At 45.1% G+C, this 14,259-nt stretch overlaps 1 protein-coding gene across 2 annotated transcripts in view; it reads right to left on the reverse strand.

The window, feature by feature from the left end:
- Nucleotides 1-14,259, reverse strand: part of LRIG2 (leucine rich repeats and immunoglobulin like domains 2) — a 21,464-nt gene that overhangs the window by 5,304 nt on the left and 1,901 nt on the right. Inside the window, exons 4-14 of one of the 2 annotated variants that reach the window (XM_006033292.3) lie at nucleotides 13,815-13,958; nucleotides 13,528-13,671; nucleotides 12,454-12,597; nucleotides 12,040-12,183; nucleotides 9,027-9,107; nucleotides 7,483-7,554; nucleotides 7,272-7,340; nucleotides 4,920-5,083; nucleotides 3,278-3,598; nucleotides 1,491-1,772; nucleotides 268-717 (exon numbers count right to left, since the gene is read on the reverse strand). In XM_006033292.3, coding sequence (XP_006033354.1) covers nucleotides 268-717; nucleotides 1,491-1,772; nucleotides 3,278-3,598; nucleotides 4,920-5,083; nucleotides 7,272-7,340; nucleotides 7,483-7,554; nucleotides 9,027-9,107; nucleotides 12,040-12,183; nucleotides 12,454-12,597; nucleotides 13,528-13,671; nucleotides 13,815-13,958 — 2,015 coding nt within the window. The remainder of the gene's footprint in view (nucleotides 1-267; nucleotides 718-1,490; nucleotides 1,773-3,277; nucleotides 3,599-4,919; nucleotides 5,084-7,271; nucleotides 7,341-7,482; nucleotides 7,555-9,026; nucleotides 9,108-12,039; nucleotides 12,184-12,453; nucleotides 12,598-13,527; nucleotides 13,672-13,814; nucleotides 13,959-14,259) is intronic. The other variant, XM_025215065.1, reaches the window with a different exon arrangement.

A 14,259-nucleotide genomic window follows, 5' to 3' on the forward strand; every position in this document is an offset into this window, starting at 1 on the left:
CTAAACAAACGACTGCGCTTAACATGAAAGGCTCCAAATCTGACTCCTTCCCTAGCCCAAAAGGGGAGCAGATATAAGGGGCACCTTGAAAAATATACCCAGCCAATTGCATGCCGTGAGCAAGAGAAGTTCAGCTATGAGAAACAAAAGACTCGTCTCTCTGGCCTAATCCAGGCCTGGAAAATCGGGGGCTTTACATTCTTTCTGTAAGTGTTTCACACGTGCCTGCCTGAAACAGAACAGAAGCAAGCTAGTCCTGCGTTTTACCTGTGTTAGTGATGCTGTAGTCTTCACTTTTCCTTCTCATGTGATAGATAACTATGACCCATACCAGAGAGGTGCCCACAACACAGCAGACCACAACAATAATCACAATGCCAACTGTCGTCCAGCCATCTTCTTCATGCACAATGCCACCTTGGGAAGAATCGCAGTTTGGGGAAGACAGGACATTCAGGTAAATGTGGCCACGCTCTGTGCCTAGCGTGTTGGACATGATACACGTGTATTTTCCAGCATCCTCCAGGCCAGCATCCACGATGATCAGGAGCTGATTGGCAGCGGCAAAGAAGTGCCGTTCTGTCACTGTTAAAGGCCCGTCATCTTTAGTCCAGTTGAGGCGCGGGGCAGGGCTGCCGCCAGCGATACACTGCAGCACAGCGGTTTCCCCACGGGTTACTGTCCTGTCTTCCAGAGGCCTCACAAACGAAGGGGTTTCTGGCAGGAGAGGAGAGAGGCCTTCAGTTAATCTGAAAGATAAGGGCGCTGAATCTTGACTACAGTAAGCCCAGGTGCACTGAAAGGGATGTAGAAGTCTGCCTAAGCCTGGTCTCTGGTAGTGAGATCAAAGCAACGTAGTAGTAAGGAGGTACTGGGACAGATCCAGCTCTGCAGCTGTCATTCCAACTCAACTGAATACCGTCTCACTGAGTATGCCAAAGTGAACCTCAGGGCACGGGCAACAGGGTCCCCACGTGTCATTTCTGCTCCTAAGTCAGCATATGGCCACAATATTATGAGGCTGCAAGCCTTCAAGAAGCCTACAGCCCTGAAGATGCAACTTTCCTTTTGCTGCTAACTGGCACACTCAAGGCTGCTCTCGAGTTCCCACAACGTAGCAGAGACTTATCAAGTCTACACGCTCCTCGATCAAGTACACCCCTTAAATTCTCTCTTTTACAACTCACGTTAGCATAAGCTGTACCTGACAGAACTGGCTGTACAGCAAGCAAAACCGAATGGAAGCTACCCTCATGCATCTCATTATGCAGCTAGACGATGATGGACAAGGGAACAGCATTACAAGCTATTTCATCAAGTTTGGGATTCAACTGTAAAAATCACATGTCCGCATTGTGCATGCCTGCCTGCTGGGGAGAGACGGGCCAGAGCCTTTAAAGGAATTGCCTTCTCTTGCTCCCTGCTGCATTTACAGCTAGAAGGAAGAAAAGGAGAGGATCCACACAATCCCAGACCCGCACTTCACTTACCCAACACAGTCAGTGTGGCGTTTGCCGACAGACCTCCAGCGACGTTCTGTGCCATACAGCTGTAGATCCCCATGTCTTCTATTTTTACATTTGCAATGAAGAAGACATCATCTTCAGGCATAACGTGCATTCGCCTCTCACGTGCTGCTGGGAAGTCCGTGCCGCCGTCTTTCTGCCAGGAGATCTGGGGCGTGGGGTGGCCCTCTGCGGCACACTCCAGTCGAGCCATAGCCCCAGTACGGATCGTGAGATCCATGGGGGTTTTCAGGAAGGAAGGCAGTTCTGCACCCGAAGAGACATCGTGTACTCAGTGAGGGAAGCATTTCAGCACATGGGATACAGCAGAAGGCTAGAGGAATCGCTGCATGATAGCAGATCTTACTCCTTGCTGCAATTCTACCCTCTTATACAGGCTGATACAGTCAGTCTCTTATTTTTGGTTTCTAATAGCGTATGGTATCGGCAAGGCTCACTTCAGCTAGTCTTAGCGGGGAGGGACAATATTTCAGCCACCACAACACAGTAAAAATTAAAGGAAAGAAGCGAAACTTAATCTCCCCTCTCGAATTTCAGGGCTGGAAAGAACATCACAGGTCATCTAGCCCAGCACAAATGCAGGATGTGCCATTGCTGACCCTTCCCAGACAGAAGTCCCTCCAGACTCTTCTCACAAACCTGCAGTGAGGGAGATTCTGCAACTTCCCCGGACAGCCTGTTCTACTGTTCCAAGAACACGGTGTGAAAGTTTAATCTAAATCTTCTCGGCTGCAGTTTAAACCCATTATTCTGCATCTTGGCCTCCGTTCCCCTCTTCTTTATGGCAACCTTTCAAACAGTTAAAAACTGCTCTTTAAATCTCCTTTTATCCCTACCTAAACACAACTAAGTTCTCAACCCTGCTTTGTATAGATGCATCCCAAAACCTCTATCAACTTGTCACTCACTTCTGGAGCCTCTCGTTTCTCTAGAACCTTCTTAAGCTGCAGAGCCCAGAAGGGAACTTGATACGCTCACGGATACCTATCCACCACTGAGTAGAGTAATGCCGTCACCTCCCGTATCTTACACATGACGTTCCCGTTAACACTGCCCAAAACTGCATTTGCTTTTTTTTGCAACTGTGCTACATTGCTGACTCATTCTTACCCTTCCCCAGTGAAGGGAGAAGTGAATGCATGTCTTAATGGCAAACAGCAGTTTCCTCTACGGCTCTGGTACAGGCTCACCACTTGCAAGGCAGTCTTTGCCTTTCGAGCAAAGCTGGAAATACAGACACCCCCTGAGAAAAGGGATCGCTGCTCTTGAAAGACCCTGCTGCTGCACTTACCCAGTATCTCCATGGGCCTGGTTTAACATGGGTTTTTCCTTTGCCTTCATGCAGAACAAGAAAACGGGAAGTCTAAAATGGCACGGCATTTATATTTTAGCCCTATTACTGCAGTTCATGTGGAAGTCACTAGTTGGGTCTCCCTCAGCTCTGTGAGCCCGAGCGGGGCCCATCCTCGCACTCGCGCAAACTAGCAGAGGGCGTTTTCCACTGAGGAAGGATTATGTTAGTCATCGTTCTCAGTATCTTCTTTGCCTGCTCCAACTGGGGTTCTTCCATCGACCTAAACGGATCCCTAATGGGATCTTTATAGAACCTGAAGCTAGCCTGGCACAATTACAGGGGAAGAGGGGAGAAGCAAACTTTCGTCTGTCACAACTAGCTTCTAAAGCATTTTTCATGCAAGCTTAACAACAGCTCTCGGTTAAAAGCAAGGTCTTTTGTTGGCGTAACCGCTTACCGTTGACAGTCAGCTTGGCTTTGTTGGAATAGTTAGAACCAAAATGGTTGGTGACAATGCACTGGTATTTCCCTTCATCGGTGAAATTCACGTTGAAAAGGTGTAGGACTGTGGTGTATTCAAGGACCTCGCCTCCTTGCTGTCGATACCTGGCAAAATTCTCTATCTCAGCATCGTACAGTACTTCACTGTCCTTACGCCAGGCCGTGGACATTGGCGAATCGCTGCTGCTGACAGCAGTGCACGTCAGAGTCACGTTCACGCCTCGCAGAGCAACTGTGGTCTCAGGATGTATTCTTATCTGTGGTTTGGGAAAGTCATCTGCAAAAAAATGATGGCAGAAAGATTAATCAAGTTTCTCCTTCCACACGCAGCTGATCTCTCTGAACAAATGTTAAGAGGAATAGTATTTTATGAAGGAACAGTGCTGTTTTATCCTGCAGATGACAGATCCATCCTCACTATCTGTTCTCCACATTAAATTACCTTCAGCTTGAAGTCAGGCGGCTATAGGAAAAAGGAAGCTGTGAAACAGGATTATGACAACAGGTGGTCGTAGACGATAAGCAGTAAGAACAGAGGAGTAACCACAGCAAGGTCTATTGGGGGGCCTTGCATTTGCCTTGGCCATCTGGAATTTGCTGCAGATTCCTCACACCAATGCTGAACTGTGCTGCGTATTTCTATTTTAAAGGGGCAGATTGTACGGCAAAGGCACATCCTCAAGAATAACAGAATTAATCGTGCTTGGTGCCCGAGAAGCAACTGAAAGAAATACCTTAGGGAAAACTGAACAGTTGCATTATGCCTTAGTGACCTGAATCCTCTCACTTGCCTGCCATTAACATATAGCTGTTTTACTGCCATTTGTTTTAACAAACACGTTGATATAGGCCACAGCACTGAATAAAACTTGGAGGACTGGGGCGGGAGAAGCTGGAGCACTCAGTTGCCTAAGATCGTAGTTCTCTTTCCTACGGAAGAAGAGAAGCACAGATGGAGAAGAACAGTCAACTGGTTAGAGCGCCAATCTGGAACTCGGGACACCCAGGTCAGCCGTCTACTCCCTGTGCGACCCTGGTCCTGTTACACAGCCTTTGCACATCAGCTCCCCATCTGTAAAGCAGGGGTAAATCTCACTGCCCTACTTCCCAGTCTAAACGTGAGGATAATGTGTTGCAGTTTGACACATCCCAAACCTGTGGTGAGGAAGGCTAGGTGAGCACGACAGGATTCTCTCCGCCACAGAGCCCTCATCACCTGATGCACCAGAACTAAAGGGCCTTGCTTGTCGGGTACTAAGAAAACCAACTCTCTGGTGCCCAACAGCTTCTACAATGCAGAAAACCCAAGGCACTGAACACTTATTTGAAACTGCATCAGTATTTCCTCTTTCAGTACGATTCTTCACCACTCAACTGCTCCAGAGTCCAGGGAGCGTAGGCAAAAAACCCACTGCAAAAGAGAGAGAGCACTAGAGCAAAAAACCAGTGGCAGGCTATGGGTCACACAGACACAACTACTTTTTCTGCTGCCAAGACCTAGGATATCTTACTTAGACGTCACAGACTGGCTTCCAAAGAAGCATGCATCTATTTAGGCATTGCAGCGCCCTTAAGTCAAAGAAATAAACAATACGAACCACAGACAAAATCTTCAGGGTCCACATTGAGAACGCTGTGCCCAGCTAACCACTCGGGGTGAGCACAACTAACGTTAACAGCCTGCTCCAAATGGCTGTCGCTGAGCCACTGAGGCAGCCATTTCAACTGGCAGTCACAGAGTAAGCTGCTGGTGTTCAACATCCTGCAGAAACAAGGAAAAGGTGAAGTCATTCTTTTCTTGATTGAATGCCCCCCCTCCATTTGCAGTGACCTAAAGCTGCCAAATGTTACTAGCATATATTCACTTCCAGGTATCTGGGGTGCACCCATCAAGCAACAGTATCTTCAGCCAAAAGTTTCTACTGCTTTTAGCAGGTGTCACACCAGGAACTGTGACTCAGGTGCTGAAAAGATTCATCTTCCAGAAAGGAGTGGCCTACCACTAACACAAGCCGGGGTTCTTCAGTAACAGACGGAAAAGGTGCAATTCACAGCACAAGGGATTTTTTCTCAGCTACTTGAGAGCTATTTACCGTCATCCACCATCTTATAAACAGGAGGCAGTCTAGAAAACCTCACAATAGAAAGTGCCTGATGTCTATAACATGGTCTTCTCACCTCCCCCCTCACAATGATTGGCCTCATTTTCATCTGGTAATCTGGCCAGAATTAATAGGATTTAAAAAAAAGATTAAAAGATATTTGCTTTTAAGAAGGCTATGACTTATGCTCAGGCTAGCTTGGGGTGTGTAGGTCACCTAGCATTAGAATGGTTTACATGTTTGAAGATCACGTGCGATCTGGGCAGCCTCTCTGAGCAGCAACAACAACAAATCTCTGTACTACTGCCAAGTTTATAAAAAGGCTTTTTCCCCATAAAGGGAAAGCAAAACATGATGGTTGTCAAGTGCCCTGGAAAGGCTCCTCATGGAACATTTTTCTTGCTTGCTGGCTGCATTCCAACTTATTTGAACCTTTTACTGTATTTCACAACCTGCAAGTTGAGTTTTCAAGCCCGATTTTTAACTCTTAAAATTTAACCTTGACTTATACATCATATCACCATCTCCTGAGAGCAGCACTGGGCTCAGTGTTTGGCTGGCACGGGCCAGGCAGCACCCCTCACAGGGTGTGGGGACACGCTAGCCAAGCGCTGAGCCTGACCCTGGCCCTCGCGAGCGGCACCAGGCTTGGCAGCGCCGCTTGCAGCTGATGGGGCTGGGCTCGGCCCTTGGCTGGTGCAACCGAGACAGCGCCGCTCGCACGGGACGGGGATGCACCAGCGGAGAGCTGCTACCCCCAGGTGCCTGGACCACAGAGGCCGGTATAAGCCGATCCCTTATTTCTGATCCAAAGAGTTAGGTCAACTTATACACCACATCTACAAAATTCTTAACTTTTCGGATCAGAAAAATGGGGTTGAATTCTACACCAGGTTGACCTATACACCATGAAATATGGTATACAAGGAAGTAAGAACTGAGGCTTCGGTTTGAACAATGTTCTCTTAATTACGCAAAAATTGGCCTTTTATGTGCCTCAGTTAGTACCTTGGGGTAGACAAGTACACAGTTCTAGCATCTAACCTCAGAGGGGCCATGTGCAGAGCTGAACTTTGTAATAATGAGGGGAGTAGTGCTAACAGCCACATTAGTAACCATAATGGCACCACCCGCTTGGTGGACCATCAAGGGATATAAAGCCTGCTCTAAGATAGAACAGTAATGCAGTCATGCACAGCAAACATTTAAACCTGGGTTTAACTTTTTGTAACTTCTTCCTGTTGTAAGACATTTTCAGGCACAACATTCTCCACTTTAAAATTTTAATGCATCCTTCACAGCAGAAGGAGAGAGCATGCCAAACTCTGCTGAACTGGCCGATTTGCAGCCTGGTGACATGCCATCACACGGCACTATCAAACTGGGACAGACACAGCCCAGAGCTGCAAAGCCAAATCCGAGAGCTGCAAAGCCAAATCAGAGAGAGAGAGAGAGAGGAAACCCCCAACGAAATCAAGAGCCAAGATAAGAACAGCTAACCACAGCTTTATTGATTAGAACACTGCTTTTAACTCCAACACCTATTCAAGAGGTCTCTCAAACTATTCCTAAACAAGACAGAATAAACATAGGAAAAAATGTGCCCAATGCTGCAAGGAAGAAGAGATACTTTACAGCATTTATGTTCAGGAAATGAAGATACCCATTTCATAGCAGACCCTAGATACCAACAAAACAAAAGCCCACAGCATCTAACTGATTTTTACAAAGCTGTTTCTTATTGATATTTTGTCACAGAACTGCGACCCAGCAGAATCAACTGGAAGCCGCAGGGGATTCGACATGGGGCAGTATGCCACAAGCTGCCACAAACAAACATATACTTACAGCTCTCTGAGGCGAGTCTGAGAAAAAGCATCTTCTTGGACGGACATGATTGCATTGTTGTTCAAATCTCTGTAAATTAAGCAGAATGTCAACAGAGCACTGCATTTCATATGCTACTCTAAACAGTTACAAGACTTGCATGCTGGAAGGAGAGAGAAATCTGACATTGATACAGAGGAAGCTGCAAGATCTGCAAGGCAAAAATACTTACAGATGTTCAAGTGCTTCAAGGCCCGAGAAAGCTTTCTTTATGATGGACTTAATCTGGTTTCCTTGTAGAATTCTGAAAGAAACCCCCCACAGAAAGAAAACCTGAAAGTCAATATTAGTTCAAGAATACAAGTTCCTTGTAATGTCTGATAGTCCAATAGACTAGGAAACCCACAGTCATACACAGCACTTTATTAATTGGCAAATTAAGGCTCAAGTGTTTGTGTAAAAATTTGACAGGCTAAGTACTACAGCTCCGCAGAACAGCACTGCCCACCGTACGTACCTACCAGGAGCTCTTTCCTGACCTGGAAAGAAACCACCTGTTAGCACCCCTGCGTACAAAGCCTTCCTCCTTCCCCCAAAGAATTTTGAAGTGAAACCTAATATTCTGACAAGGCTGACGAAAGTTAATCAATGCCCACTACCAAACCCAAGTTGCACCTGTGGCACAAGAAAAAGGAGAATTCCAGGAAGTTCGATGGCTGCAGAGGCAGATGCTCTTAGCCTACACAAGCTACTGCAACCATGCAAGCTTTCAGGCTATTACATACATTAGACATCAGAATTAAGTTGTTTCTTTTTGGGAGATGAAAATGCCAGGGACCGTTAGTTCTTTCTATGCAAACAGCTGAACCACTGGCTCGCAATCTCTCTCGGCAAAGCTTTCGGTAAAATGCTACTGAGAGCAGTTTTAGGTATCAACATAGCCAACAGAGCTATTTTAGAAAGCACAACTGAGACTTCAGGTCTCAAGCCTCCTTTCTGAAACGGTACTGGAAATGGTTTTGTTCTACATGTGCAGGCACTTCCCACATGTTTGACAGGAGCTCAGGGGAGATCTACCTCTGAACAGAACTGGTAAACAAGCAGCTGATTTCCTAGCCTGGGCCAAGGACCTGGGCATACACTAGTGCTAACAACTCACACAGTGGTCATGCACACACCCATGCAGCTTATATCAGTGTTGGGAGCAAATAAATCAAAAAGCCCTCCCAAAGTACAAACTACCAAAGTAAGCACTAATGCAGCATCTCAGCACTAGATGCTGGAAGCCAGGGAGGGTATGACAAGGGATAGATCACTTCAGGTGTATCCTGTTCAGATGCTTTCCTCCTAAAAAAGCCACTCCTACCAGTCAGAGGATACTGGGTTAGATGGACTACTGGTGTGATGCAATTGGGCACTTCTGACATCTTATGATGGCAGAAAATCTGCTAAGAGCCCATCTACCTTGAGGAAGTGGCTATCCCAGGACAAAAATTAACAGTTTACACCCACATAATTTACAGCAGCATAGCTCCCACCTTAGGTTTTTTCTAGAGTTATTCTGTGTTGGATTCTATTAACTGCATTATTTGCTGTCTGCACTGAGTAACATCTAGCACACAGGAGGTACAACTATATATAAGCATTGTTGACTGGAAAGACTTTTTGTCTTGTTTCATGTTTGAACTTAAACTAGTTGTCAGTTAATATTTCTAGCTTCTTTTTTATTCCGAATGCTTTGAGATAACGGTCATTTCTGTGGCTCATAATACGTACAATTTACTGAGCTTGTTGAGACCTGCAAAGGCTTCACTGGCATCTTCTATGGCCCACGAGATCTCATTGTTCCGCATATCGCTACGAAAATAGAAAAGTCTTGTTTACACACTTGGAAAATTATATCACTCACTAGTTATTAGTAACCATGATAAAGAGTATTTTTGTATAAATAGTACTGGGCTTGTGTGCAGCGCTTTCCAAAGGATTTTCTACTGTTTCACAAACATTAAGCCTTGACGTGATGAACAGGAAAACAACTGCTACAAGACAGGAAGAAAAAAAACCCAAAAAACTGTCCACGGCCACAACGTCATTGGCAGAGCCACAAACCGAACCCAGAAGCTCCAATGTGCGGTTCTTTGAGCCAATATTTACGAAAGCACGACTGACAATCTGGCTAATGCTCATGCGAGACGAGTCCTTTACCAGAAACAGGGAGCAACTCCTGAAGTGAGTTGGCTTGTTTAAGTCAATTAAGCCATATGCTAGTCATGTTAACCTTACTGAGTGACAGGTTTGTAATAACATTAGCATACTGAAAGATTACATATAGATTGCAGCACAGAGCTGCCAGCCAAGATGGACCATGTTTCCAGAGTGAAGTGCAAGTGTTCTGCTCACAAATCTTGTTACCAGCTAATCAGATTTCTGTCTGACCCTTGGACAACATTTGTGTCCCTAGTAGAGCAGAAGAATAAATGATAAAAGCAAAATGGTGTCTGTGGTGTGGACAGGATTAGATGCTTCAGCTGGGGAGGGGAGGGAAGAATAATAGTTGCAGTAATATTTCCTTATCGCCTGAATGTCAAAGATTCATCAACGATTTTTCCTTCAAGCTACAATTTTCATCTGCCTTTCAATACTTCAGTACAATCGAGGTTATCTGTAGATATGCCAGTGTATGACGTGGGAGATGTTAAAGTAAAGCAATCAATATTTTTAAATGCATTCATTTATGAGCCTGAGCCCACATGCAACTGTCATAAAGTAACTTCTGAAAATTAAGGACAGCGATAGTTAAATCCACCATTTAATATAAAAATGGTTTTCTGGTGCTCATTTTTGGTTAGGTCAATTACCACATAGGAATACACCAGAAGCCCCTGACTCAGGCATTCCCCCTGTGGCAATCACTGCTATTTATTTTTCTTCCTGCTATTGTGTAACCTCAGCTATTTGCATTAGCATCCTACAGCAGCATCTTCCACAATACAGATCTGTCTGTTCTATTCAGAATGAATTTGAAGGAACGCTAATTAAGAGCATCCAGAATTCCACCGGGCAAATATTATAAACGAGGGTCTGACCTCTGCCACCTTTACTCACGTTGACAAGCACGTGCTCACAAGTAATTTCACTGACTCCAATGAGCAGCAATGCTCTCCACTCTAAGCAGAGGCCACACAATGTAGCCCAAGAAGCAATTTATGTGAATGCCAAATCAGAGCTCTCCCTTACAGACTTGTTTGCATTTTGTAACCTATTCATGCTGGATCATAGATGTGAGGTTCTTGATAAAAAGTGTATTCCAAATAAGTGGCACTGCCTGGGGCTACATTTATTCAGAGATACTAATCAAGTCTCCCAACTGGAAAACTTGCTTCTGGAGTTCTCCGAGGGTCTGCCCATTCCAGACCTTTGCATTGTTAGTACTGGTGTAGTGTTCCTGCCTAGTCCGTCACAAAAACGCAAAATAAAAAACAAGGCGATAAGATTGAAGACTCCGGAACTTCTACTCTGTTCTTAGATGTAATCTGTTCTGCACCTGTTAATCTAATGCATTTATAACCCATATATAATCTGCAGTTTCTCTATGGTAACCACACACGCTACCTTTCAAGGAAAAAGTGGGGTGTAAAAGCACCGGGTACAAAGAGCAGTTTTAAGCCTGTCTTAACACTGAAATGTCAGGCAGGCAGGGGACAACAATGGAAATAATTTGACTATTATTCTGCATGCTTGAAGTAACTGCACTTACCTGTACGATGTGAACAAACTCCCCTGCCCCCTTCTCAACAGCCCAAGAGAAAAATAGAACCTCATTGTGTGCACCGACAGCTTGCTCCTCATGCTTGGTTAGGCATGAATGCTCGGAGCCTTGTTAATCACCACTGCCCCTTGTCTGAGAACATTCCCCCATCCTGAACCAAGTGGCCTGTCTGTCAGCTGTGTGACGCCCCTTAACAGCCCAACAAAATCTACTAATTAATCTGCTCTTGTTCTTTTTCATGCTACTCTAAATCCAAGGGATTAGTTTTAATTATTCCATTAAAAGGTTGCACTAAGGTTAACAGAATATGACTGCTTACATAAGTCCCTCTGGTGATTTTGCCTATTTAGGCACTTCTTAATGAACAAACAGAGGGTTATAAATTTTAGCTCTTTTTCCAGTGAGCTCTGTTTAGGAAAATTAGAGGGTTCAGATCTACTGAGGGTGTTGTCAGTAAGTGCCAGGATGGACTTCTATTTTGCCAGATGCATTACACTGTCATTAGGAATAGTCAGTAAAGCTGCTGCAGAAAGCCTGCCTTTGAATGGAGATGGCACTGCATACCTCTAGCCAGTTTGAGTTTTCGGTCCTTGGAGTCCAAATGATACACAATGAGAAGTTAAATTGGCATATGGGGTCTGGACTGACAGGCTATCCCCATAACTAGCACTTACAAGACTTAGATGACCACACCACCTCCCTTTCCAAAGGAGGCGAGGTAAGACGGTCACTGGTGGTATACATTAATTAGTTCTGTGGGTTCACAGGACGCTCTCAAGGGTGGCTGAACTCCTGCTTTCCACCTGCACTAAATCTGCTTTGTTTATATATGTATTTATTTCTCGAAATACAGCCTGAAGTCTGGGCCCCTGCAGACCCTGCTGTCACTAAAGGCAAAGTGGAATCCCAGCAGCCACAAAAACTCACAGGCTGTTTAGTGCGTTAGATCCCCGTGTCAGCAGCATTCATGGCCTCTGCTGCCTTTATTTTAAAAGCAAATCAGCACCTGCCTGTACTTACAGAATCTGAAGATTTGACAATCCTTTAAAGACACCATCTGCAATATGACTGACTCGGTTGTCACCCAGATTTAATTTTTCCAGTAAGCTGAGTCCCACAAAAGCAGATTCATCCAGGCGGGTCAGCTGGTTGTATGACAAGTCCCTACAAACATCAGAAGTACACTGTAAGAGGGCGGGGAGGAAAGACCAACTGAAGGTGAAAATATCAAACGATAGGCCTTGAGGAATTAAATCCCCTTGTTCAGACTTATTCTCACAAGCTTTTCATTACAAATTATGCAGTTTTCCACAAAGGCCTAGGAAGGGGACTGTGAACTTTCTTCAGCAATCTTCATTCTTGCTGTACATGTTCAATCCAATCTGTTCTTGGTAACATCACAAAAGCCCCACTGAAATTCAGCCCAGCACTTACAGTTCAGAAAGTCTCTGGCAGAACTCCCATGCATCTGGGCTGATCCTGTTAATGGCATTCTGACTAACATAGAGCTGTTGCAGCGACCGCAAGCCATACAGCCAGCCCTTGTTTACTTCAGTCAGGTTATTATGTTCCAGCTCTCTAAAGAATTAGAGAAAACATTTTTCAAACAGATATTCAATGAGGCAACACATATTTTTGCAGTACTCCCCATCCGTGGATTTCAAAGTAATTTATTAGCACTGAACCCTCCAGCACCCCGATACACATGAACATACCTAGTTTAGAGAGCCCACTTGGGTAACAAGAAACCCAAACCCACCACATGCACCACCAAAAGGTTAAGTGACTAGACCAAGGTCACTGCGAGTGAGCAGCCAATTCAGGTTCCTGTCATCTCGTCCCTGCTCTTGCTGTTTGAGGAACATGGATTCTTGTTTTACAAAAAACAACTCCACTGAAACTTTTGGAAGCACAGCTTGGCCAACGTCAGACACTAATACAGCTAAGACACTGAACCCATACCTCAGTTGGAAGGCCGTCCTATTTATAATGCCATCATCAGATAAATCAGTCAGACCCTGTTCCATTACGTATTGTTCTATGGAGTACCATTCCTCAGGAGGTTGGGGAGGGGAAAACAAAATTATCTAATTATTGCTGTAAGGCAGCACCAACAACTGGCTGACAACTACAACACCTAGGTTGCAGGGGCTGACCGGAACCCACTATGGGTGGACACAATTTGTTCAACAGCCAGGAGACTGCAAAGCCTTAGTGAAGTAGCAGAAAGAGTCAACCAGAGGGTGACATGCTCTGGATCACCTGGGTGAAGCAGAAAGATGGCAGAAGAGACATGCACTACTGTCCATGGACCCTCTGTAGTTGCTCTGCAAGGTCAGAAGCCATAAGCTTCCATGGGGAAGAAGGACAGTGTAAATACATTTGTTGTGTTGCTCACTGACAACTGCAATGAAGCCTGGAAACATGAAAAAATGTTCAGAGAGTGGCCCACTCCCAGAGCTGCAACCAGGACCCCCAACACAAAAATCCCAGACCAAACACACTTACAACTCTTCAATACTATCCAAGCCAAAGAATGCTCCATCCATAAGTTTGCTAATCCCATTACGCTGCATCTTTAATGACTTTAAAGATTCCAGACCCTGGAATGTAAGACTTTCCACCGTTTTAATCCGGTTCCTTTTAAGTTCCCTTAAAAAAAAAAAAAAAGGGGGGGGGTAGAAAAGGTAGCTGTACGTATTAAGACATCTTCAGAAGCACTTCAGCATCCACCAAGAATACATGCTCAAGTGAGTGATACAAATATAAGTACTAGGCCGGGGGCCTCCACTTACAGGAACTGCACATGAGGCAATTTGAAAATCTTTGGTGGAATCGCGCTGATTCGATTTCTGTTCAGTTTCACCACCATGAGAGAGCTGGAAAGATTATCAAGGCAACCCGCTTCCAGGGTAGTTATTCTGTTGTTACTCAGATTCCTAGGAGGGGAGAAGAAAAGAATTTTGGAACTTAGAAAAAACTCTACTAAACATGGCACATACGACTCAGACTCGCTAACTTACACCAAACCTAAAGATTTCTTGCAAAGCTGTCAGGTCCCCAGTGTTGGGGATTTCAGCTCCAGTATCACAACTCAACTTGTCTTCCCAAAGGAACAGCTGGCAAATGATTCCCATTCCCCCCCACCCCCCAATTCTCTAAAAAAACCAGGCATGACTAAGACAAAAAGCAATTAAGCAACCTGCCCAAGATGAGCAAGAACAAGCCTTCACAAGGAGG

Source organism: Alligator sinensis, unplaced genomic scaffold (genome assembly GCF_000455745.1).
Source record: "Alligator sinensis unplaced genomic scaffold, ASM45574v1 scaffold1218_1, whole genome shotgun sequence".
Taxonomy (NCBI): domain Eukaryota; kingdom Metazoa; phylum Chordata; order Crocodylia; family Alligatoridae; genus Alligator; species Alligator sinensis.